Source organism: Nelumbo nucifera, chromosome 1, assembly GCF_055504915.1.
Source record: "Nelumbo nucifera cultivar China Antique chromosome 1, China Antique-T2T, whole genome shotgun sequence".
In the NCBI taxonomy this organism is placed as follows: domain Eukaryota; kingdom Viridiplantae; phylum Streptophyta; class Magnoliopsida; order Proteales; family Nelumbonaceae; genus Nelumbo; species Nelumbo nucifera.
The window spans coordinates 168698346-168722921 of NC_142649.1; the positions used below are offsets into that span (position 1 = coordinate 168698346).

Consider the following 24576-nt stretch of genomic DNA (forward strand, 5'->3'; position numbering starts at 1 on the left):
TCAGGCCAAAAGACTCCAAAGATATGCCATGTGAACAGTGGGCCCCCAGTAAACTATGGGTGCAGTTGGCCCATAATGAGGAGGAAGGTCATTACTCATTATCTAGTTTCTAGTTTAAATAGTTGTTTTACAACTGGCTAAACAGCAGTGCTAGGGTGCTAGTCATACATATTTAAGATCATAGGTACGCGCATCATTCATCACCGGTCAGAAATTTTACAAAAGTTCAAACATCAATCTGACCGTTGAACGCGTATCACTTATAATTAATCCCTTGTGATTTCATCAACTGTGTTCGGCCTACTGATTCGATGGGTTTTGCCATTCTGCTGGGCTTATTAAAGTCGTTACTTTGCGAAATTACCAAATTAGAAATGTCATCACATGCTTAAAGTTTTGTAAAGGACTAAAACGCCCTTGTACGAATATTCTCTCTTTCTCTCTCTCTCTCTCTCTCGTTTACAGTAAGCATGGATTAAGCACATCACAGCATAAAAATTTAGAAATGCTCCCATTTATTTCGCGTGCCTGCAGAACGTTTATGCGCATATCTTGAAACGCAATCCAACGCTACTGCTTCTTTCTTCTGCTTGACCTTTCGAGAGAACTCTGTTCAAAACAGAAGATCTGAGCACAGAGCATAAAAAACGCCTTCTTCGATATTGTTTGCTTCGTTGGTCTGCGCGAGGTAGAGAGCCTTGCCCTTCTCTCATTGTGATTTTTGTGAGATAATAAGAACAGAGATTTTGATCGATTGCGTGCCTTTCCCTTTTTTAAAAAATTCTCCAAATTCTCTCTCGTTTCTAATGTTTTTATAAAATCAGTGGACACCCATTACTTTTTTTATAGCGAATCCGAAGTGGGTTTTATGCCTAAAGTAAAGAACTTCTGAATGGTTTCTATTTCCGTTAGAGAGAGATGAATCCTCGTGTATGTGTTTATTGCTGGTGTTAGGGTTCTGCAGTTAAACATGTCCAGCTTATATGTTGATCTCTTGTGGTTTATGCTTGAATGCGTCTGTAAAATTAAGATGTTGGGATCTTTGTTGGGGGTTGTAGGGTCTAGGACAAATTTTAATCTAAGTTGGTTTTTGGTTGCATTTAGTTCTTGATGTAATGTGTTTGTGTGCGTGTCACTGTTTTGAACTTTTCATTTTGTTCAGTATCTGGAAATTCCTGTTTCTTCAGTGATTTATGTGGCAAACACGAGATGACCTTAAGTCTAAATTTTAAGAGCTTTCACCACAATTTCTCTTTTACTTTTTGTCAACATCTATGTATCTTGAAATTTATGACATGATTCCTGTATTATACTTGTCATTTTCAGTTAGATTTCCTGTTGTATAATATAAATGCGTTGGCTATTATCACTCCGATATTATCTAAAATTCTAAATCTGCTTTCTTAGTTTCTTTACGTGCATTTTTTCCTTGGAGATGTCTATTTTGTACTGTGAAATAGTATTTTATAGAATATGTATTACTCCTTATAACTGAATTGCTTTGGCAACAATATGCTGTTTGTGGTTAAGTTTATATAGGTTCTACTTTTACGTTCCCTTTTTGCATAAGTTTGTTATGTGATTTGATGAACTTTAGGAATTTATTTTAAGCTCTTCAAAATTTGACTACTGGTGTATGTCTTAGATTGCTAGGCTTTATAAGGAATACTTTATAGAAATAGTGAGAACTTCTAACATCAATAAGGTTGGTCTACTGAAAATTGACTGGTTGCCTTTTTGCCTTGATAGTTGATAACATGATAATATAGGTTGAAAGTCCACTAATATCAGTCTAGTAGTTGTCATTTGGGCTTTGGATTTTCCTACATTTCAGGTCGTTCTTTCATCATTTATGTTTTCTTGATGTAGGATCTATTACAAGCTTTAAGTATCAGCTTAACTATATTCCGTAAATATGAACTTCTCCTTCAAAAAGTGTCCATGTTGTACAAATCATCTTTCTTAGAAATTGTGGGATTCATGCCCATTGTTATTATTGCAGTGGTTCTTTTTTTGTGGTCCAGTTATCAGTTTGTTAATCATACTGGTCATTTTCAAGGTTTTAAATTTATGTTGTATTAATCTTGTAATTATCTGATTGACTGAGTGTTAACTATTAGAATAAGTAAGCCTAAAATGATAATATAGTGGTAATACTCTCATATTTTTCATTCATTTTCTTAGGTTTTTATTTTATTGATTATACAAGATCTTTCCTTTTCTCTTTCCTTTTATACTTATACAGTGGAAAACCCCTCAAAAGGTGTTTAGTCCATATTCAGTGGAAAATCCTGGGTGACAACTGGATTATGATGAATTTTGATGGGTCATTTGGAGAGAACCTGCCAAGTTGGACAATCACAGTTTTGTTATGTAATTGTAATGGACCAAATCAAAGGGCACTTACTAGAAATGCAGGCATCTGCTCTATAAGCACTACAGAGTCATGGGAAGTCTATTTGGGCCTATATTAGAGGTTTTCAAAGAATTTACATTCAAGGGAACTCTCAAGTTATGGTGGAAGTCACTCAATCAGCCCCCTGCAGGAAGAATTCTCTCTCTGGAAAATTCTATAGGATGATAGAATAACCTTATTAGAAGGTCCTCCACTTTCCCATATAGGCACTAATAAAAAAGGTTCTTTGTTCATCTGGGTTGAGTAATGTCTTTACCGAAAATATATAGCATATCAGATTGGAAAATGTCTGGATGTAGTGGAAGTTATATTAGGTTTTGGGATCTTGGGGATTATTATTGTAATGCTTGTATGCATCCCTGTCCTACTGGTTTTGAGTTCCTTTCCTCCATTCTCCTAGAATGACTTTTTTTAATAAGCATTCTCTTAGAAGGACTTGTCTTTTGCATAATTTATCTCTCCTCCAATTCCTTTATTATTTTTTCCATTATCAATAAATATGTTAGCTAAAAGTTTTTAATAGGAAAAATTAAACTCATGGTGTAACTGTGTAAGTACCAAATAGATGTCTATTTATGTGATGCCATGCAAGTAACAGATGGAGAGAATTGTAAAAGGGCAGCCCAGTGATGAGGCTCCTGCCAATGCGGGATCTAGGGAGGGACAGATGTACGCAGCCTTATCCCTGCACATACAGAGAGACTGTATCCAAGATTTGAACCCTGGTCACCCAGGTCACAATGGAGCAACCCAACCATTGCACCAAGCCCCACCCTCAGATGGAGAAAACCGTGAAATGTAAAATTGTCATATAATAGATTTGAGGAGTATCATAGTTTTGACAACTGTTACTTATCCAATATGTTTCTCTGTCTGTTTAAAGGAAATTTTAGATGCATATGCAAATGGGAAACTTTAAATGATCTAGAAATGTTTTTTGAAGTTCATGTATATGATAATTGGCTAATTTTATTTCTATGAAATTGTGACATGTTTTGCAACTGTTTGTTAACATATTCGGATACATGTTTCTATTCCTATATTCTTGAATCTAATAGAAGATGCTATTGAAACCTTGTAAGCTTTTTGTATGCATGACTGGTATGTGTATAATTGTGTACAAGAGTCTGGTTGTCCACAATGTGTTTGTGAGGAAGTCTTTTCTTTGTTTCTTTTGTTTTGTTCTTATTGTAACAGTTCAGAAAATATTACTACACAAAAACAGAAAAGAAAATGACCAAAAAAAAAACAAAAACAGAAAAGAAAATGGCCAAAAAAACAAAAATAGAAAAGAAAACAAGAAGAGTAAATCTGAAAGGGGACAATGTAGGTGAAGTCTATTTCCTATATTTTGATGCTTTCTTTTAGTATTTTTTATGATTCTGCATTGTAGAAGGTGATTCACTGGTTGTAACTGGGTGGCCTAGGGGATAATCAGGATGGGGCCGATGGGCCTTGGAAATATTGATGCATCATAAGAGAATTGAAGCAATTAACACAAGGGTTGGGAGCATTTGTAAAACGGGTGCCTAGATTGGTTAATGGACTGGTAGGGCAAAGGGTGGGAAGGGAACAAATGTATTGGGGTTTGATTTACTAAAGGGAGTTGTAACTGTAATGCTCTTGGTGGTTTTCCAAGGCTAACCATTTTTTATTCTTTCTGTACTAGCATTTTATTTCAGTACTAAAAAGCCTTTTACTGTTATCTATCAGAAAAATTAGGGTGCTTTCTCTGTTGCTGATAAAAAAAAGTAGGGTGATTTTAATTGTATGGCTTACTACTGACAAAGAACTTACGTGATAAGAAATTTCTAGTATCAAATTGACAAAATTAAGATTGATCAGGAATTGACAAAATTAAGAGAAAATGGGTTCGTATCATAGATCTTGTCTATTTGACCAAGATATACCATGGGCATCACCGGGAGCTATCTACTCAAAATTAGGTATTAGGCATTGAATTCTTCTATTCTCAGTTCTTGCAATCAACCTAGTTTGTTATTTGAGAGTTGTTTTGATGATGTTTGAAGGATAAGTAGTCTAATAGAATTATGAATTATTTTTTTGATCAATGGGATAATATTTTATTAGAGTTATAACAGAAAATTACAACAGGGTGAAAGTGTTCTTTTCCAAATTACAGATTTACAGTTCAGCCCAAAATAATTGGGTCTCCTAGCCCCTTGTTTAGCTAGAGTATCTTCTATCCCATTTGCTGTTCTTCTCACCCATTTGGAAGTAACATTCAACTCCCTTACAATGTTCACAATCTCCCTAAAAATATGCCTATAGATCCATGGGATTTGGGTGCAACATCTTTTCCAAGCGATGACCACTTGAGAGTCTCCTTCCACTTCCAAATTAAGGAACCCAAAGTACCTAGCAAATCTTAATCCCTGCAGGAGTCCAATTAGCTTTGCAGTCAGTGCATCCCCATTTTCTAGAGGCCCTGAATACAAAGCTAACACCTTTCCTCCTGAATCTCTGAAGACACCCCCTATCCCAGCTACATTTTGGTTACCAAGGAAGCTTCCATCAAAGTTCAGCTTCATGAAATTTGTTTCTGGGGCTCTCCACTCCATAAAAAAACTTTTCTTTTCCTTGGGTTGATACAGCCACTTCCTTCCAAGGTCTCAGGATGTCATTCAAAGAGAAGACTTTGAAGTCTTCCAGAGTTTTTACCCAGTGAGCAGTTTTTAACTTTATTGTTTCAAAAATTTCCATCTCTGATCTGCTTTTTTTATTGAAAATTCTTCCATTCCTCTCTTCCCAAATAGTCCAAACCAAGGCAGCCCTTGCTGTTTTCCATAATAATTTTCCTCTTTGTTTTGGTTGCCTCATGAAGCTAGGGTCAAAAAGGCCCACCACCTCCTGTGGATGATTCCACCTGTACCCAAAAAGAGAACAAAGATTCTCCCGGATACAAAGCACAAAAGGGCAAAATAGAAAGATATGGGAAACAGTTTCACCATTGCATTTACATAGGCTGCACACATGAGGGGAGAGGCACTTATTTGGCCTTCTTTTCTGTAGCATACCACAAGTGTTTTTCTTTCCAAGGAAGACTACCCAACAAAAAGCCTGAATCTTAGGAGGGATTGGCTTACTCCAAATTTCTTTCACCGGGAATATTGCCTCCAAGGTAGCTGGCTGAGTTAAGAAGTTAAAGAAGGAAGCACAAGTAAAAAGACCAGTGGTGGAGATTGACCATGCCCTGGTATCCTCAACAATTTGGTCCAAAAAAACCGAGTCAAGTCTGGACAAAAGAGAGATGAGAGACTCACATTCCGAATCCCTAAGACCCCTTCCAAACCCGAAGTTGAAAAGCTCACAAACTTACCATTTCCCACATCATACTGAATGAGATTAAGGAAGAAAGGATAGACCTCATAAATTGCTTTCCAAGGAGATGTTGAATTTGTGGAAAGTGCCACCTTTGAGTCCCAACCATTGTCTGAAATACCATGTATTGCTAGCAATGACCTTGTGCTAGAGCCTGTCTCTTTCTAGGGGTAATCTCCATAACCACTTTCCTAGGAATGCTAAATTCTTTTGGACTAAGTTTCTTAGCCCAAGCCCACCCTTCTTTTTAAGCCTACTAACTTGTTCCCAATTCACCAAATGGTCTCTCTTATCAACTCCCAATTCCCATAGAAAGTCTCTCATTAATTTTTCCAGTTACCCTGCAATTTTGATAGGAATACAAAAGGTAGACAAGAAGTAAATGGGAAGGTTAGCCAATGTGGCTTTAATCAAGGTTATCCTACCTCCCAAAGAGATGTAACTCCTCTTCCAAAGTGACAATTTTTGGAAAATCTCTAGCTTCCAGAAACTCTCATTACGTGGATTTCCGCCCAGAGGGAGCCCCAAGTACTCTAGGGGCCAAATTTTGACTTCGCAACCTAAGGCCTCTACTATTTTGATGATTTCCTCTTCTTGTAAATTCAGGCCCGCATGACAGCTTTTCCCCAGATCATTCTTTTAAAAGGCTCTTGATGTGAGGCCAGGAAAAAAAGGTCTCGCCTCAATAGCCTTAGACCCCACCAACATGGCTTAGGCCTTGAGTTGTTTAAGGCTTACGCCTTTGAGCCTTTGGCCTCAAAACGTCCAATGCTTAGGCCTATGCTAATGTGGAATATGAAGGTTTACATAGGGGCAAACATAAATTTAAGACCAAAAAGCCTTGTTTTGTATATATTGGTGTAATGAGCAAATAAATAAACATACAAATAACTTAAAGCTTGCATATAAATTGTGTTAAGAAAATAGCTTGCTTTATTGTGCATGCTTTATTCTTACCCATTTGCTCATTTATCTCATACTTGATAATCTATTTGACTATTTCTAAAGCACATGTATCATATAGATGGACACTCTTTGCTAATGCATACTAGTGCAAGAAAGGAAATAGGAATGCCTTGTTCTTAAAACAATGTTGGTTCATATCCCTAAATTGAAAAGTTTGACTTCTATGGTTTTGTTTTTCTAGGGAAAAAACTACTTTAGTAAGACTCTAACCCAAATCGTAATGTCTCTTTGGGGTACCGATACCCCCTTTTTTACAGTATTTAAAAAAAACTCTTTTTAATAATTAAATAATATAAAACTAACTTTTTAAAATTAAAAAAAATTGAAAAAAAGGTATGCATTGTTCGAAGTGTCGATACTCAATACACCCCTTTCAGCAATATTGGGGGTGTATGGATACTTTGAACCATGAATCCATGTCTAATATATCATACAAGACAATTCATATAAGATCCTAATTTTATGTTTTCCTGTCTTTCTTGTTTATGGATTATATCCTTTTATTTTTTGCTCAAGACTTAAGCCTCAAAACGCCTTGAGGCTTACGCCTCGCCCCTATGAGACACAAATGCCTCGCCTTTGCCTTTTGCCTTTAAAACCTTGCCCCAAATTGACCTTTAATTTGGATAAGCTCTCAAAGGAGCTAATAAGGAGTTTCAAGTTCCTAAGGGCCTTGGGGCTAAAGTCATCACAGAAAAGCATTAAGTCATCTGCAAACTGTAAATGGGTAACCACATCTCAACCCTTCCCACCCTCCAGCCCCTTATTGCATTATCCAAATCAGCCTTACTAATCATTCTACTTAGGACCTCTGCAATCAAAGTGAAAAGGAAGGGGGATAAAGGATCCTCTGTCTCAATCCTCTTTTAGCTGGGTAGAAGTCTCTAGCAACCCCATTAATCAAAATTGAATAATGCACTGAGTCTACGCAACCCTTTATCCACTTTCTCCACCTTTCTCCAAAACCAAATTTTTCCATAACTTCAAGAAGGAAAATCAGCCCACCAAATCGTAAGCCTTCTCCAAGTTCAATTTACAAACAAAGCCTTTCCCTCTTTTTTTCTTCTTTTCAACTACACATTCATTTGCCACCAAGATTTGGTAATAATTTGCCTTCCCCCCACAAAGGCACCTTGAGCTTGTGAGATTATCGTGGGTAGTACCTTTGTTAGCCTACTTGAAAGGACATTTGCAATTATTTTGTATAGGCTATCCACCAAATTAATTGGTCTAAAATTCCTTGGGGTTTTGGCTCCCTTCTTCTTAGGCACTAACACAATGAATGTGGCATTTGTTCCTGGTGAAACCTCCCCTTTTTGGTGAAACTCATCAAACACTTTCTTTAGGTCTTTTTCTAGAAACTCTCAGCATTCTTGAAAAAAATGCCGTGGTGAAACCATCTGGCTCAGGGGCTTTTGATCTTTCCATGGAGAAGACGACCTCTTTGATTTCCTCAATACTAAAATTTGCCTCCAAGGCCCTAGATTGGACATTAGTCACCCTATCCACTCCAATTCAGGGAGGTCTTGCCTATTCCCTTCCATTCTGGAGAATATGCCCTTAAAGTGATCAAGAAAGACCTTGACTATCTCCTCCTCCCTCCTGACCTCAATCCCATCCACTACCACAGTTGTTATGAGGTTTTTGCTTCTCTTCCCACTTGCTAGAGAGTGAAAAAATCTTGTGTTTTTGTCTCCTTGAAGCCACTTACATCTAGACTTTTGTCTCCAAGAAATTTCTTCATTCCTTAAAATCTCTTCTAGCTCCACCTTTAGCTTCCATCGCTCTTCTCTTTCCTCCTCACTAAAGTTTCTTTGTGCTTCCTTTATGTCTAGCTCCTCAATTCTAGAAGAAATTCTTTCTTGACCCTCTTCAATTCTTCCAAAGTGATCCTTATTCCAATCTTTAGTTTTCCCCTTCAGAGCTTTCAAAGTCCTCATAAATCTAACCCCCTTTTTTCTGTTTCTTGGTCTTCCCTCTTCCCACCAATCTTTTACTCTTAACTTAAAAGAGGGATCTTTTAACCACATGTTCTTGAACCGAAAAGGGGAAGGACCACCAAAAAGTGCCTCTTGTCCTAAAGGAATAGGGCAATGGTCTGAAGTCACACTAGGTAAAGCTTTAGATACGAGATTTTCCCACAATTCTTCCCAGTCTACCATAAAGAGGAACCTGTCCAGCTTGGATCAAATTGTATTTGCTTGAAAATTTGACCAGGTGAACTCATCTAGTAACATTGGTGGTTCTTTTAGCTCAAAAGATTCAATCAAGTTGTTAAATTTTCTTATGCTAAGGGTAATGCCCTGGTTTGGGTTGTTTGTTTCCCTAGAGAACCTAAGAACATTGAAATCTCCCCCTGGGCACCAAGGCCCCTCCCACAATCTTCTAACTGCACTCAACTCCTCCCAGAATTGATCTCTTTCTTTGTAGAATCGGGGCCATACACATTTGTTAGGACCCACTCTTTTCCATCATTTGCTCTTTCAAATTTAATAGATATCGAGTAACTCCCAATGAGTTCCTCCAAGCAATCCATTTCCTCATTTTTCCACATCGTTAGTAAGCCCCCTGAAGTTCCCCAAGAAGGTGCAACCGTGCAAAAGCCCAATGTGAGCCTCTATGATGGAGGCCCATCCCAAGGCCCACATCACCTTAGGGGCGGCAGCTCCTAGGATAAGGATAAGTCAAGATCCAAGAAAGAGATAAGTCAAGAAAGGATTCAAGATAATCAAGAATTCAAGAATTCAAGAGATCAAGATAATCCAAGACTTCCAAGATTCATGCATGGAGATCGGACAGTGAAGATCATGGCAAAGAATCCGATCCTATCAAGATCAAGATCAAGAAGAATTCGATCCTATCCAGATTAGATGTTTTGATATCTATCTTAGTTGTTCTTTCCTAGTTATTCTATGATTTCCAGATGTATTATAAATACTGTTATTGTTTTCAGTTAATACACACTTCAGATTTTCTATTCAATTCTCGCCACCTTTTCTCTCTCCTCTAGAGATTTTCTCTCTTTCTTGTTTCGCTAGAAACTTGGTTCGCCCGGTGCTTGCATAGCCAGCCCGGTTTATTGCTTCCACGTTGCGTCAGGTGGTATCAGAGCTGGGAGTTCGCCCAGTCAGATGGCCAACCAAGACGGTAGCAGTCGCAATCCACCCCGTGACGAAGATTAGGGGTTCACAGCTGTTTGGAGAGTAATCGAAGAGCAGCGCACGACCACACGTAACATCGAACAACAGTTGGCAGAGATGGTTGAACAACTGCAAACTTTGTTACGGGAGGTTGTTCCACGGAATCGGGAGAATCCACATCCAATCGAGGGAAACGACCACGACAGGCCACCTGTCAATGCTGCGTTCCGACGTCCAGTTCTTGACGACGACAGTGATGATGAGTTAGAATTCGGTGGTGCTCCAGTTCTTCCCGGCAACGACAGAAACGGCAGAAATTGGCACAATCAAGGTAATTTCAATCCCCATAGGAATAATGATGAATTTAAACTCAAGGTAGATATTCCTACTTTTAGTGGGGATCTTGGCATAGAGGGACTTTTAGATTGGATCATAGAAGTTGACCGTTTCTTTGAGTACATGGAGATACCTGAAGAACGAAGGGTAAAATTGGTAGCTTTCCGATTAAAGGGAGGCGCATCTGTTTGGTGGGAACGCATGAGAGAAACCCGAATCAGAGAAGGAAGGGGTCCTATTCGAACCTGGAGGCGCATGAAACAACTTATAAGAGGTAGATTTTTACCCCCAGTTAATGAACAGTACATGTTTGAATCTTACCAACGGTGTGCGCAGGGTTCCCATAGTGTTAATGAATATACATCTGAATTTTTGAGATTAGCTGAAAGAAATCAATTATCTGAAAGTGATAACTAGCAGGCAGCCCGTTATCTGAGCGGTTTGAGACCGTCCATCAGAGATAAAATTGGTGTACAGATGGTTCTTAGTGTGCAGGAAGCAGAATTGATGTTCCAAGACAAGGCACGTAGTGATAATTATCGCCGGTGCAACGGGAGCGACAACAGGCCGGCAACTGTCGACAGGAACAAATCAGTCCCGGCAGTTCAGCCTTCTCACCTGGCAAGTACAGCTAACGCCGGTAAGGTTCCCACAGGAGGACATACTCGAGGTAACCCTTCCAACTCTCCTAAACTCAGTAATCCCTATGCAAAGCCTGTTCCTATTAAATGGTTTAAATGTAATGAGGTTGGACATAGGTCCAGTGACGGTCCCAGGAGGAAGGCAGTTAATATGGTAGAAAGGGAGGAGGAAGAAGATGTGGAGGAGGAAGTATACTGTGGACCTGATGGGGAAGATGAAGAGGGTCCATACGAACATGAAGAGTATACTTGTGTTGTGAGAAGATTAATGTTGTCCCAGAAAAATCAAGATACTTCTCAAAGGCACAGATTGTTCCGTACTGGATGTACTGTCAAGGGTAAATTATTTGATTTAATACTTGATAGTGGCAATCAAGAAAATATTATTTGCAGGGATGTCATACAAAAGTTACAATTACTTCTTGAAAAACATCCAAAACCATACACAATTGGGTGGATCAAGGAAGGAGGCGGTGTACGAGTGGAGGAATGCTGCAAGGTACCCTTTTCTATTGGTAAGTACAATGGTGAAGTATATTGTGATATTGTAGACATGGATGCTTGCCATATTTTGTTGGGTAGGCCGTGGCAATTTGATATAGATGCAAGGCACATGGGTAGGAAGAATACCTACCAACTTGAAAAGGAAGGTATACGCTACACCTTGTTACCCATGGCTGAAAAGAATATTCCTAAGGTCCTAAAAGCAAATGAGAAAAATTTTCTTACTATTACCCATCATCTTGCTGAATTTATGAAAGAATGTAAGGATACCCATGAGGTACATTTGTTAGTAGTAAAGGGAGAACATATGAATGAGACCCTGGAGGAAAATAAAATTCCAGTGGAAGTGCAGGGGCTACTGGATGAATTCCATGATGTAGTCCCAAATGAATTACCAAATGAACTCCCTCCCATGAGAGATGTACAACATCATATTGACTTTGTTCCAGGTGCTAGTCTACCTAACCTCCCACATTACAGGATGAGTCCTAAGGAGAATGAAATTTTATGGGAGAAGGTAGAAGAATTGTTGAAAAAGGGACACATTCAAGTCAGTATGAGTCCTTGTGCAGTACCAGCTTTGCTAACACCCAAGAAGGATGGCAGTTGGAGAATGTGTGTCGACAGCAGGGCTATCAACAAAATTACTATTGGCTACAAATTCCCCATTGCTAGGCTGGACGACATGCTAGATCAGCTTAATGAGGTTGTGATTTTCTCAAAAATCGATCTCAGGAGTGGATACCATCAGATCAGGATCTGCCCCGGAGATGAGTGGAGGACAGCCTTCAAGACTAGAGATGGCCTGTTCGAATGGTTAGTCATGCCCTTTGGACTAACCAACGCACCCAGCACATTCATAAGGCTGATGAACCAGGTACTGCGTCCCTTTACTGGTAAATTTGTTGTGGTATATTTTGATGATATTTTAATTTACAGCAAATCTATTATTGAGCATATGTGACATATTAGGGAGGTCCTAAAAGCATTGAGGGAAAATAAATTATATGCTAATTTGAAGAAATGCACTTTTATGAGTGATAATTTATTATTCCTGGGATTCATTGTGAGCAAGGAAGGCATTAAAGTAGATGAAGAAAAAGTGAAAGCCATTAGGGAGTGGCCGACCCCATCAAATGTCACAGATGTGAGACGCTTCCATGGGTTAGCAACTTTCTATAGGCGATTTAAAGCATTTTAGCAGTATTGTAGCTCCCATTACTGAATGTTTGAAAAAGGGAAAATTTCAATGGGGAGAAGAACAAGAGCAAAGTTTTGCTCTCATAAAAGAGAAGTTATGTACTGCCCCTGCCCTTGCTTTACCAAATTTTGATAAACTATTTGAAGTTGAATGTGATGCCAGTGGAGTTGGTATAGGGGCTGTATTGTCCCAAGAAAAGAGATCCATTGCTTTATTCAGTGAAAAATTATGTGAAGCCAGGAGAAAGTGGTTCACTTATGACAAAGAGTTCTATGCTGTGATAAGAGCCTTGAAAACATGGGAACACTATTTAATTGCAAAGGAATTTGTTCTTTACACTGACCACTAGGCCCTAAAATATCTTAGTGGGCAAAAACAATTAATGAGTGATTTGCATGCTAGATGGTCTGCTTTCCTTGACAAATTCCCATACAAAATTTTGTACAACGTTGGACAACAGAATAAAGTGGCCGATGCCCTTAGTAGAAGAGTAGCCCTCATCAAGACCATCAGTATTGAGATTGTGGGTTTTGAATGCCTAAAAGACCTATACGCCCAGGATGAGGACATCCAACAGGTGTGGGAGAAATGTGTGAATCGACAGCCAGCAGATGATTCCCACATTTATGATGGGTTCCTTATGAAAGGGGAACAACTGTGCATCCCTTGCACCTCCCTCCGTGAAAAGATCATCAGGGACCTGCATGGGGGTGGATTAGTAGGACACCTGGGAAGGGACAAGACAATTGAAGTAGTTAAGGGGCGTTATTACTGGCTGAAATTAATGAGGGATGTGTCCACCATTGTGAGTAGATGCTATATTTGCCAGACAGCTAGGGGCAAACCCAAAATATTGGTCTCTACATGCCCCTACCCGTTCCTACTGCTATTTGGGAAGATTTGTCCATGGATTTTGTGCTAGGCCTGCCAAAAACCCAAAGGAACATGGACCCCGTCTTCGTGGTGGTTGACAGGTTCTCTAAAATGGCCCACTTCCTCCCATGCAAGAAAACAACAGATGCATCAGCAACAGCCAAATTATTTTTCAGGGAGATTGTCCGTCTACATGGGGTACCCAAGACTATTACATCAGATCGAGACACAAGGTTCCTAAGTCACTTTTGGATGACCCTATGGATGTTATTTGATTCGTCACTCAATTTCAGCAGCACAGCCCATCCACAGACAGACGGACAGACGGAGGTAGTGAACCGGACCCTTGGTAACTTGATTCGCAGTATATGTCAGGAGAGACCAAAACAATGGGATTTTGCCATTGCACAGGCTGAGTTTGCCTATAATAATGCAGTACACAGTTCTACAGGTAGATCTCCATTCTCCATTGTCTACATGAAGGTTCCAAATCATGCACTGGACCTAGTAAAATTACCCAGAGTACCCGGTGTCAGTGCCTCCACAGAACAGATGGCGGACCAGATCAAATCCGTCCAAGAAGCCGTGAAGCAGAAACTAGAGCAAACCAACGCCAAGTACAAGTTGGCAGCATACAAGCATCGTCGGCCTCAAGTATTTGACGTCGGTGACGAAGTTATGGTATTCTTGAGGAAGGAAAGGATTCCCGTGGGAAAATACAACAGGTTGCAGCCTCGGAAGTATGGTCCATACAAGATCATGAAGAAAATCAACGACAATGCATATGTCGTGGACCTACCAGATCATATGGGTATCTCTAAGACCTTCAATGTTGCTGACATCCATCGCTACCTGCCAGAGATGACACTTGCATATCCTAGTCACAACTCGGGGTCGAGTTCTTTCCAAGTGGGGGAGAATGATGGAGGCCCGTCCCAAGGCCCACATCACCTTAGGGGCGACAGCTCCTAGGATAAGGATAAGTCAAGATCCAAGAAAGAGATAAGTCAAGAAAGGATTCAAGATCCATCAAGAATTCAAGAATTCAAGATAATCAAGAATTCAAGAATTCAAGATAATTTAGAATTCAAGAGATCAAGATAATCCAAGACTTCCAAGATTCATGCATGGAGATCGGACGGTGAAGATCATGGCAAAGAATCCGATCCTATCAAGATCAAGATCAAGATCAAGAAGAATTCGATCCTATCCAGATTAGATGTTTTGATATCTATCTTAGTTGTTCTTTCCTAGTTATTCTATGATTTCCAGATGTATTATAAATACTGCTATTGTTTTCAGTTAATACACACTTCAGATTTTCTATTCAATTCTCGCCACCTTTTCTCTCTCCTCTAGAGATTTTCTCTCTTTCTTGTTTCGCTAGAAACTTGGTTCGCCTGGTGCTTGCATAGCCAGCCCAGTTTATTGCTTCCACGTTGCGTCACTCTAGTTCTCCAAATGCTTCGAATCCACCTTCTGTCTATCTCTAAGAGTTTGGTTTCTTGGATTGGGACCAGGGCCATACACATTTGTTAGGACCCACTCTTTTCCATCATCTGCTCTTTCAAATTTAATAGATACCGAGTAACTCCCAATGAGTTCCTCCAAGCAATCCATTTCCTCATTTTCCACATCGTTAGTAAGCCCCCTGAAGTTCCCCAAGAAGGTGCAACCGTGCAAAAGCCCAACGTGAGCCTCTAGTTCCCCAAATGCTTCGAATCCACCTTCTGTCTATCTCTGAGAGTTTGGTTTCTTGGATTAGGACCACATCTGGCTTCTCTTTCTGTAGTACATTCCTAATCAGTCTCCTCTTCTTTGCACTCCCTAAACCCCGTACATTCCAGCTAATGGTCTTCATTCTTTAACTTGTGTAGGATCCTAACACTCTCCTCCCTCCTATCTTGCTTTCCTTATCCCCCTTTTCATAAGAGATCTCAGTATCCAGTTTCTCCACTTCACTTTTCTTTTTCTTTTTAGTCTTTTTTCCTTTTGTCCTACCCTTTTTTGTTCTCGAATACACCTTAACATTCTCGGGTTCAGATGGTGCCTCTTCTCCTTGAGTCAGTCCTTTCTCTTTTTCTAGTTTTGTGGTTTCCTGTTGTGGGCTGCTGAAATTTTCTTCTCCCCCACAGCTCTTTTCCTCCTCTTTCAGTAAACCAGACAGGTTACTGAAGACTAGTTCTAAGATTCTTTCCTCAACAGACTCACCACTAACTTTTTGACTTGAAATTGAAAGATGGACTTATAACAAATTTGAAGCAAACTAAAGTAAATAATGATTATAAGAGGTTATGTTCAAGGCTTGGGTTTGAAGGCTGGGGCACGTCTATATGAGCTGGATGAGGGTTTGTCTGGGGCTTTATGCTGTATTATGTGAATGGGAAGGTAATTTAATGCTGCAATCCCTGCAATGTGCAGATTTATCTAGAGAGAAAAATGAAAAATTCAATATCTTGAGATAGGAATGGAATTTCTTAAAAACTATTTTAAAGGAATGTTAAAGTTAGTGAACTAAAGAAGGAAATTGAATTTGGAGAGGTTTAGTTTGGCACAAAAAGATGAATGTTAATCAGAAACTTAATGGGATTTTTTGGGAACTCTTATAGTGGGATAAAATGGAACACTGGTTATGGGGGATGGCTGGATCAAACCTGGTTTTCACCATGTTTTGATAGGGGTAACTTAGAGATTCTTTCTCTAGAAAAATTGTGTTGATGCTGATGATTGAAGTGAATTAAGAGGAGCCTTACTCGGGATCAGTATATTCCTTTAGTTGGTATTGAATGATGACTTTTGATGATTTTTCTCAGGTATTTGATGTTTAAAATAAAAAAAAACCTTGAAAGAGAACATGAGAAGAGAGAGAAAAAAAACTAGGAATCACTCTTAGGGTTCTTAGAATCACTCTAGAGCCTTGAAAATCACTCACAAATTGTCACAACCAGAAAAAAAGCTCCAAAATTCATTAGCCTCATTTTTTCTACTTCACACATATATAGACTGTCTAGGGTCAACCAAAGTACCAAACTCCTTTCTAAAGTGAGAAAACAAAAAGTTTGTGATTTTGCGACTCATAAACTGACATAGAGAAAACTGAATAACTCTTAAACTGCATAACCAATGACTGGCATTCTAAACACAACTAAACTATGTCTAGACAAACCAAACTAATAGGTTGGACTCCACATACAATGGTCAAATGACCAAAGTGCCCCCTATGACAAGAATCAGCCCAACTCCCGAAAGTAATAGACTTGCCAAATCGGCACTTGTAGTTGAGTTTCTCCCCTTAAAGGCTGTGTATGAACTCCATCATCCCTCCCCAACTTGAAAGAACTTGACCTTAATGAGTTAAAGGCATAATAGGTTTTATAGAGATTTGGGTCTAGGCATTGGAATTCCTTGGCAGTGATCTAGCTACACTTGGATGTTGACTTTTGGTATCTGGTGCTAGTAGTAGAAATGAGCTCCTCATCACATACCATTCTTGGTATGTAGATAGCAATAGGAATCATAGGTAGCTTAGGGCCAGGGGAAATAAAAGAGAGACAAAATTCATCACCTCTTTTTTTTCTCTATCAAAGAAGAGGGGTAAAATTATATGGAGATGCACTAGGGTAGCAATACTTTGAGCATTCAGAATCTGGTCCATAGACTGAGCTATTGAGTCTTATTCAAAGTATCAAGCCCAATCCTCAGTCTGATGATGAATGAATCTGGTCTTGGGAGTCCTCTGGTAAGTTCTCATCTCAGTTCTTCTATAGCAACCTTGTGTCTAGAGAGGATGGAGATTCCCCTTGGGATTTAATCTGGAATTCCCATGCACCCTCGAGAATTGCCTTCCTGGTTGGGAGTTTTGACTGCAGCTCTTGATAAATGCCTTTCAGATCGGCTTCCCAGAAGGGGGATGCATCTTCCTAGTATCTTGTGCCCTTTTTGCAAAGAGGTCCCCGAGTCCTCTAATCACATCTTCATCCACTGTAGTTTTTCTCATCAGTTATGGGAAATGGCTTGGTCTTGCTTTGGTGTTTGTTCTTGCCTGCCTGAATTAGTCCTTCAGCTTTTGCAAGGGTGGACTCTCAAGGGTTTGAGTGCAAGGGGCAAGCTTCTTTGGAGAATTTTTCCAACTGCCATCTTGTGGGCTGTTTGGAAGGAAAGGAACTGCCGAATTTTTGATAGAAAATGTTCTGATTTAACTTCAGCTAAGAACAAAATTACAGGCCCTGTGTTCTTGGTTAAGTGTACAAACGGCTTTCAATGGTGTCCAGCTTTTATCTATTGTGCAAGCTGGACCCTTTTTTCATGATTTCTCAGGTCTTTTTGTATATTCCCAATGTACAGTCTCATTGTACATGGGCTGATGTATTTGGTTTCTTTCTTTTCCAATATAATACCTTACCTTCAAAAAAAAGAAAATACTTTGAGCATTTAGGAAGAAGGAATGCTAGAATCTTTAAAGAGAAAAGTCATAGTGAAAATGCATTAATTGAAAATATAACATTAATTGTGGCACCTTGGCTGAAGTCCAAGGAAGTCTTCTCACCTATTTCAGTTGATTGTATCATTAGAAGTTGGTTTTTGGTGGCTACATCTTCCCTGGCTAGGATTCCTCATATTCATCCTTGGTTCCCCTGAGTAGGGGTGTTAATTGGACTGGATTTGGTCCAATCCGATCAAGTCCAATGTAAGTCCATCACAAATGGACCAGGTCCAATCCAATCCAATGAATATTTTGGACCGATCCAATCTGTTCAAATTTGTTTTAATTTAGATTAATTCTAACCCAAACCTGGTCCATCGACACCTATGTTCTTATCTTCTATCAACGAACCAGATATTGGCTCAATCCAAACCAATCCAATATAAATTCATTATGGATGGACCAGGTCCAATCCAATCCAATCCATTAAATACTTTGGACCACTAAGTCTGGACTGGTCCAATTCAATGTCTTGTTGGTCCGTCCAATCCATCCAAATTGATTTTTGTTTGGATGGGGTCCAATCCAAAACCAGCCCATTGACAGCCCTACCCCCGAGCTCTAATACTATAAAGCTAAACTTTGATGGGTGCAATATGGGGAATATTGGAAGGTTCATAATAAGGGGGGTCTTTAGGAATAGTGAGGGAATCATTTTGGCTTTGTAGTTAGACCCATTGGACATGGGATTTCCACTAGGCTGAACTGATGACACTTCTGCACGAGCTGAGGTTTTCGAAATCCCTGGGATACAAAAATTTAGGTTGTTTTTGGTACCATTACTGTTTCTTCCTGAAACGTTTGGGTTGGTCAATACAAATTGGCATACAACAGTTATTTGTGGCTGTTTATACTTTATAGTTGAAACATGCATGCCTTAAAAATGCGTGTAGGAGGCTGTTTTTAGAAATGTCAAGTTGATGTTTCTTGCTCGGGGGGGCCGGGGGGGGGGATGCAATCAGGATGGGTTCTTGGAAATACAGATACATGATGAGGGAAATTAAGGATTTGCTGCAGATCTGAGAATGAAGTACAAAAGAACTCCAAGGTTTGCAATGGATTGGTAAATGGGCTAGCTAGACAAGGTGCAAAAAGAGCTCAGTTGTATTGGTTCATCATAAATTAGGTACTAAAGAGGGAAAAATAGAATATATAATAATATAAACTTCCAATGATGAAAGAAAGAAAAAAACTGTGATTTATATCATGATAGATGCATTAAGGAGGAAGATCAAAGAGTCTTGATAAAAGATGAAGATATTAAGGAAAAATGGAAAAACTATTTTGAAAAGTTCCTAAAAGAACATATAGAAGGTGCTAGTTGGGGAGCGATTGATAACTCTATTGCCAAAGTTAAACGGTATCTCTGTAAAGTCAAAGTTTTTGAAGTGAGGGAGGCTTTAAATAAGATGAAAGGAAAGGTGTTAGGACCTGATGGTAAGCTATGAGAGGGGTAGACCTATTATGGCTAACTAAACTATTTATTAAGATAAAAAACACAGAATATGGCATATGCATGGAGAAAGAGTACTATGATTTCTATATTTAAAAACAAAAGGCAATATATAGTTGTAATAATTGTCATAGGATAAACAAATTAGCCATGCTATGAAACTTTGGGAAATTGTAATTGAGCAGGGGTTACAACATGGACCAAATACATCCAAAAACCAATTTGGTTATATGTCAGGGAGATCAACCATGGTATCTATTCTTTTATTGAGATGATTGATATAAAAGTTGAGAGAGAAGAGAAGAGAATTGATCTTCATATGGTATTTGTTGATCTAGAGAAAGCATATTGTAAAGTTACTGGACAGAGATAGTGTGGTGGCTTTTGGGAAAGATGAAAGGGGTAGACCTATTATGGCTAACTAAACTTTTGGGAAAGATGAAAGAAAGGAATACCAAATGGGGATTTGGATTTAATTAAGGACATTTGTGAGGGTACAACAACCATTTTTAAACACCTGTTGGAGAGGCATCAGAGTTTCTAATTATGATGGGACTTCACCAAGGCTCAATACTTGGCCATTATTTATTTGCACTAGTCATTGGATGACTTGATTAAACATATTTAGGAGGTTCCATACTTCCATTGGTGCATGTTGTTCATTGATGACATAGTATTAATTGATGAAGCTAAATAAAGATTAAATGTAAAATTAGATTTATGGACAAATGCCTTAGAAACAAGAGGTTTTAAAATAAGCATGGCTAAAACAAAATAGATGCAATGCAAATTTAATAATAGTAGAACCAAAAATCAAGGCGCACTTTGGCACTTGGTATTGGTTAGTGGTTACCAAGGGATAACTCAATGTGATATCTTTTGTTACTTTGTTTCAATAATTCATCAGGAGGATGTTGCCCATATAATTAGAGTAGGATGGGCAAAGTGGAGCAATATGTTTAGAGTCTTATGTGACAGGAGAATACCACTTGGGCTAAAAAAGAAAATTTTATAAAATGGTTATAAGCCAGCACTATTGTATGAAGTAGAGTGTTGGGTAATCAATGAACATGTCCAAAAAATGAGTGTGGCAGAAATGCAAATATTGAGATGGATGAGTGGGAAAACTAGAAAGGATAGAATCAGAAAAGAGAACCTATTGGAAGAAACCTAGGAGTGTCTCTAATAGGTGATAAAATAAGGGAAAGCAGACTAAGATGGTTTGGGCATATTTAGAGAACATGTACTGTACCAGTAATAAGTAGTGATCTATTACAAGTTGAAGAGGCTAGAAGAGCTAGGGGCAGGCCCAAAAGGACATGGGTTGAACTATTAAGAAATAATTTAGGGGCCTGCAATTTAACAACAAATATGGTACTGAACAGGACAGAATGGTGGAACAGGATTCATGCCCATATAGTTGGGAAGGCTTAGATGACGACGACGATGAAGATAGCATGATGTATGCTGTTAAGCTATAAACAAATGAATGGGATGGCTGGTGTAGGTCAGGCCAACGTAAGTGGTGCTAGGTACAGTTAACAGTACTGTACGTATACCATTCTTTTTCAAAAAATCTAAAAGTTATCTAAAACAGACATTCAAACTAGACTAGCTTTGACCCTTTTGTGTGATTAATCCTGATCTTAATACAGACAAATTAGAAAATGACTTTAAAAAACAAAAACTGACAAAAAAATGAGATCACCCAAAATTACATAATTGCTATTATGGAGAAATTTGATTTCTTCTTCCAATGGTTTGCATCACATTATTTGGTTTGTTCTTGCTGTGCCAAAAACAGGCAGTGCTTTGGTATCAAGCGACTACTGCCTCAAATAGAGAATAGATTTATCTGTAATTAGTAGATGAGGAGGTTCCTCTTCCTGTCAGTAAGAATGGTATATATAGTGGATGATGGACAAGGACCAAGAAGGAATAAGGCCTTTATTTAGTTATGCCTTTACACTTTTTTTAGTGGATCCATGAATCCATACTCTCCATGAGAAGATTTCAAGTTTAATAATGGTATTAGCATTACATGCAAATTAATTGATAAAAGATGTGAAGTTGTTAAATCGAAGACTTATTTGATTGCATAGGTTGGATAGGTTAAGTAGAAACACGTATCCTTATATTTTGGAGTAAAGGTTGAATGAGGACACTGAAGTAGGAGATTGTTGATGTGGTGAACAGAATACAGCACAGTTTTTAGTTAATGATGCTGTTGAAGTTTTGAACTGAAGCTAATGGGTAAAGAACAAAACTCATTTTGGGGACCAGTCGTAATCATTAGGTGTATGCTATGTGGTTATGCATAACTTTTTATGCGACCATTTAATTCCTGTTTCCGTTATTGCCAATCAGTTATGTTGCATGAAAATTGAAATATGAAAAAAGAAGATTCAATTTCATCCACAATATATGAAAAAAGAAAGAAAACAATTTTTGGGGAATTTGATTTATTAGAATTTTGTCAAGCCCTGGAGCCTCCTCATAATCATATGGACCTGGATCCCTTCATACTGTTGTTCTTTGTTAAAATGCTAGCTGATGCTTAATGTTGTGCAGATGGGAAGTTTATAGAAAGAGAATGTCATAGAAGGTTAATTTGTGTATGAATCTGGATTCTGGTCTAGAATATGATCTACAGTGTCTAGATGTTGATTTGAGCAAGGATCTTCATTAAGATTCTAGTTTATTCATTTTTCTTCCTTTCTGTCTGTGCTTTTTTCTTTGCTGAGCCCTGCTTCTTTTCAATTGAAATTAGAACCTCTGTAATTAGATTCTCTTCAAGAAATGTAAATGTTTGTTATTTCCTTATGAAGAAGCAGATTATAGAGGTAAAGTGTTACTAATTATGTAATGAAGTTATTTATCTATTTACTGTGTTGAGAAGTCCAATCCTTAACATCCTTTTTCTTGGAATAGTTTCCTTGAACAAGCCTCATAATGTTGTTTTTAATGTTCATTGTCTCTATCTCTTACATTGTGCAATGGAAAATTCAATTTTTCAGATCATGTTCTCCATCGTATCAAGTTTACAGCAGTAGCCTTTGTTCTCCAATGAAATATTAATTGAATAAGATATAGGAACTTCATTATGTCTGGATTAATTGAAGGCCTCCCTGACGCAGTTGCTCTCCAATGCCTTGCACGAGTACCATTCTACCTCCATCCCAACTTGAAGCTAGTTTGCCGTTCATGGAGAGCTGCCCTTAGCAGCCCTGAGCTCTTCAAGGCCCGGCATGAGGTTGGGACATCAGAAGAGCTATTGTGTGTGTGTGCCTTTGAGCCTGAAAATTTGTGGCAGCTTTATGATCCTCTTAGAGAACTCTGGATGACCATTCCTGTACTACCCTCACAGATCAGGCATCTTGCATACTTTGGTGTTGTGTCTGTTGGGGGGAAACTGTTTGTGCTTGGTGGGGGCAGTGATGCTGTTGATCTATTGACAGGTGACCAGGATGGCATTTTTGCAACTGATGAGGTTTGGTCATATGACCCCATTCTCTGCCAATGGGCCCGAAGGGCATCAATGCTCGTCCCTCGTGCCATGTTTGCATGCTGTGTGTTGGAAGGAAAGATCATTGTTGCAGGTGGTTTCACCAATTTCAGGAAGTCGATCTCTAAGGCTGAGATTTATGACCCTGAGAAGGACACGTGGGTCCCCATGCTTGATCTCCATCATACTCATAATTCAGCATGCTCAGGGGTGGTGATTGGTGGTAAGGTGCATGTGTTGCATAAGGGGCTATCAACAGTACAAGTATTTGAAAATGCTGAGCACAGATGGGTAGTTGAGGACTATGGATGGCTGCAAGGTCCAATGGCATTGGTTCGTGGGGAGCTCTATGTGTTGAGCCATGGAGTTATTTTTAAGCAGGACAAAGAGCAAAGGCTAAGGAAGGTGGTCGCATCAGCAATGGACTTCCAGAGCAGAATTGGGTTTGCAATGATCGGGTTGCGGGATGAACTCTATGTCGTTGGTGGAGTAATTGGGCCAGGTCGTTGGAATGTGGACATCAAGCCACTATCTGATGTGGATGCTCTGATGGTTGGGACTGAGAGAGCAACTTGGCGTAGGGTGACACCTATGACACAATGTCATGGTACTATACTTGGCTGTACAGTGCTCAGGATTTAGTCAGGATGACGCTTCATTGTGAGAACTGATGTTGCAATCTTGTGGGTTTTAATCAGTCTCCAATTGGAACTAGGAAGGGAGAGGAACAGGGAGTGGACTTTTGGGTGTCAACTTCTGTTTTATTCGCAAACAATATTTTGGCATTTCTTCATGTTATGTGAGAGTTCTGAGAGGAATTGATGTTCAGTGAAGCTACAAGGTCGCTTAATTGGAACTGTTTAGAAAGAAATTAATAGATTGTTCTTTCTTTATTCTATATTCTAATTTCTGCCATCTCTCTGAAAAAAAAAATGAATAACGACCTTCCCTGGTATAAAAGCTGAAGCTAATGAATCAATTGTCTTGGTTAGTTTTATGCCATTGGGCATTTCAGTTAAAAGTCTTCCTTCACACTGCACCAATGGATAATCTTAGCCTTCGTTTATTTACATTTTACAGTATATAAAGGCACTCATCGATTGCATGTCCAGATTTAAGGCCCGCCCATTGAATGAATCCCTCCAAATGGAAGCTCTAGCCTGGAGAAGGTTCATCAAGAAGACAAACTGAACTTGCAATTTTTCGATGACTGGTACGGTATTGCCTTCCAATCTTTGGATGCTGTAATTAAGTTGGGTATAAGCCAGGACAAGACTAAGGGCCATGTCAACTTTGCATTTGTTACAGATTTACAATAGCTTATATTTGCATATGTACATAAAACAAATTCTTTAAAGCGCACATCCACCCACCCACCCAAAAGCCAAAACGGAGCCCCTGAATTGAGAACTGTGTAGTGGAAGGTGAGAGGGGAGAGGGAATGACAGTGGCTTGAGGGGGCCAGACCCCGTCTTGCTTGCATAGGTGGGGTGCACTCAATGTTGGATCTCAGTCGTAATCACATATATTTTCTGTAGAGAGAGCACTCTAGTTGACTAGTGAGACAGTGCAAGTGAGTAGTCTATGTATATATGTTTCACCAAGCCAAATTGCAAGGAATTACAACTTCCAGAATTTGAATCTTTTCTTTTAGGTTCCAAAATCTGTCTAGGAGCAACATGCAAATGCAATTTCCAAAATTTCAAATCAAAGGCT

At 39.0% G+C, this 24576-nt stretch overlaps 1 protein-coding gene across 3 annotated transcripts; it reads left to right on the plus strand.

Annotated features, from left to right (window-relative positions):
• Positions 1-507: 507 nt before the first annotated feature.
• LOC104596570 (F-box/kelch-repeat protein SKIP30-like) lies at positions 508-23758 on the plus strand. Of its 3 annotated transcripts, none has more exons than XM_010257803.3 (2): positions 508-688; positions 22373-23758. In XM_010257803.3, exon 2 carries the CDS (start codon positions 22459-22461, stop codon positions 23500-23502), a length of 1044 nt encoding a protein of 347 aa, XP_010256105.1. In that variant the 5' UTR covers positions 508-688; positions 22373-22458; the 3' UTR covers positions 23503-23758. The 3 variants fall into 3 exon arrangements, with proteins under 3 accessions (XP_010256105.1, XP_088751272.1, XP_088751273.1); XM_088895146.1 differs by lacking the exon at positions 508-688 and adding an exon at positions 3985-12222; XM_088895147.1 differs by lacking the exon at positions 508-688 and adding an exon at positions 12201-12222.
• Positions 23759-24576: the final 818 nt, after the last annotated feature.

What these genes read in the sequence shown, in the direction of transcription:
- LOC104596570 (XM_088895146.1), top strand. Translation starts at nt 10,678, where the DNA reads ATGGTTCTTAGTGTGCAGGAAGCAGAATTGATGTTCCAAGACAAGGCA. An exon ending in TCATAAGGCTGATGAACCAG is followed by an intron (nt 12,223 to 22,372) that starts GTACTGCGTCCC and finishes TCAATTTTTCAG; the next exon opens with ATCATGTTCTCCATCGTATC.